At 64.5% G+C, this 1,104-nt stretch overlaps 1 protein-coding gene across 1 annotated transcript; it reads left to right on the forward strand.

Annotated features, from left to right (window-relative positions):
* Position 1: 1 nt before the first annotated feature.
* On the forward strand, positions 2-1,096 carry TTC24 (tetratricopeptide repeat domain 24; the record flags this gene model as incomplete). Its single annotated transcript, XM_019635161.1, has 2 exons — positions 2-707; positions 893-1,096. Coding segments are annotated over exons 1-2 (910 nt in total), but the record flags the coding sequence as incomplete, so codon positions are not given.
* Between the last annotated feature and the right edge of the window lie 8 nt (positions 1,097-1,104).

A 1,104-nucleotide genomic window follows, 5' to 3' on the forward strand; every position in this document is an offset into this window, starting at 1 on the left:
CATGTCGTCCCCCAACCCTGACGGTACCCCACAAGAGCCTGAGCCTGAACTCTCAAGCTCCAAGAAGAAAGAAAAAAAAAGAAAGTGGCCACAGCACGAGGCCAGCATCCGAGCCCTCACCAGGGCTGGCCACGGGGCCCTACTGGCCGGCCGGAACCATGAGGCCTTGACCAGCTTCCAAAGGGCCTTCCTCCTGGCCTCCAAGGCCCCACGGAAAAGGGACGCCCCGGTTCTCCGGGCCTGTGCCTTCAACCTGGGGGCTGCCTATGTGGAGACTGGGGACCCAGCCAGAGGCCTTGAGCTGCTCCTGCGAGCCCAACCGGAAGAGAAGGCACAAGGAAGGTGTCATGGTGACCAGTGTTTCAACGTGGCTTTGGCATACCATGCCCTGGGTGACCTGCCGCAAGCTTTGGCCTGGTACCACAAGGCCCTGGGCCACTACCAGTCACTAGGTGACCAGGGGCAAGCCCAAGCCAAAATGGGAGCCTGCTACCAGGCTCTGGGACGGCCCGAGCTAGCAGCCCACTGCCTGCAGGACGCAAGCTGGGCCTATGCCCAAGCAGGACAGACCCGAGCTGCAGCCCTGGCCCTGGGTGCTGCCGCGGGGTGTCTGCTGAAGAGCGGGCAGCACGGCGTGGGAGAAGTGGTGCAGGTGCTGGAGGAGAGCCGGAGGCTCGCTGAGAAGAGCCCTGAGCAGGGACTGCTGGGTGAGGCCTTTGGGCAGCGGAGCATGGGACCTGGTGATGCTCTGAGAGGTGGGGTGGAAGCAGAGGCAGCTCTGAGGGCTGGGGTCGGGGCCGGGGGGACCCTGGGAGAGTGGGACAGGGGCTACACCAGTACAGCCTCAGTTGCATCTGACCTGGCCACCAGTGACCCTGGCCTTGCCCTCCAGGGCAACTCTATAACGACCTAGGCCTGAGCTACTCCCAGCTCCAGCTGTTCCCGCTCGCGGCAGAGTCCTTCCTGCAGGCCCTGCCCCTATGCCCAGGGCCAGGAGAGGAGGCCACAGTGCTGCGGAACCTGGGGATGGCCCACAACGCCCTGGGCAACTATCTGGAGGCCCGGGACTTCCACCAGAAGGCTGCCGACCTGCATGGTGAGTGC

Source organism: Hipposideros armiger, unplaced genomic scaffold, assembly GCF_001890085.2.
Source record: "Hipposideros armiger isolate ML-2016 unplaced genomic scaffold, ASM189008v1 scaffold_6911, whole genome shotgun sequence".
Lineage (NCBI taxonomy): Eukaryota > Metazoa > Chordata > Mammalia > Chiroptera > Hipposideridae > Hipposideros > Hipposideros armiger.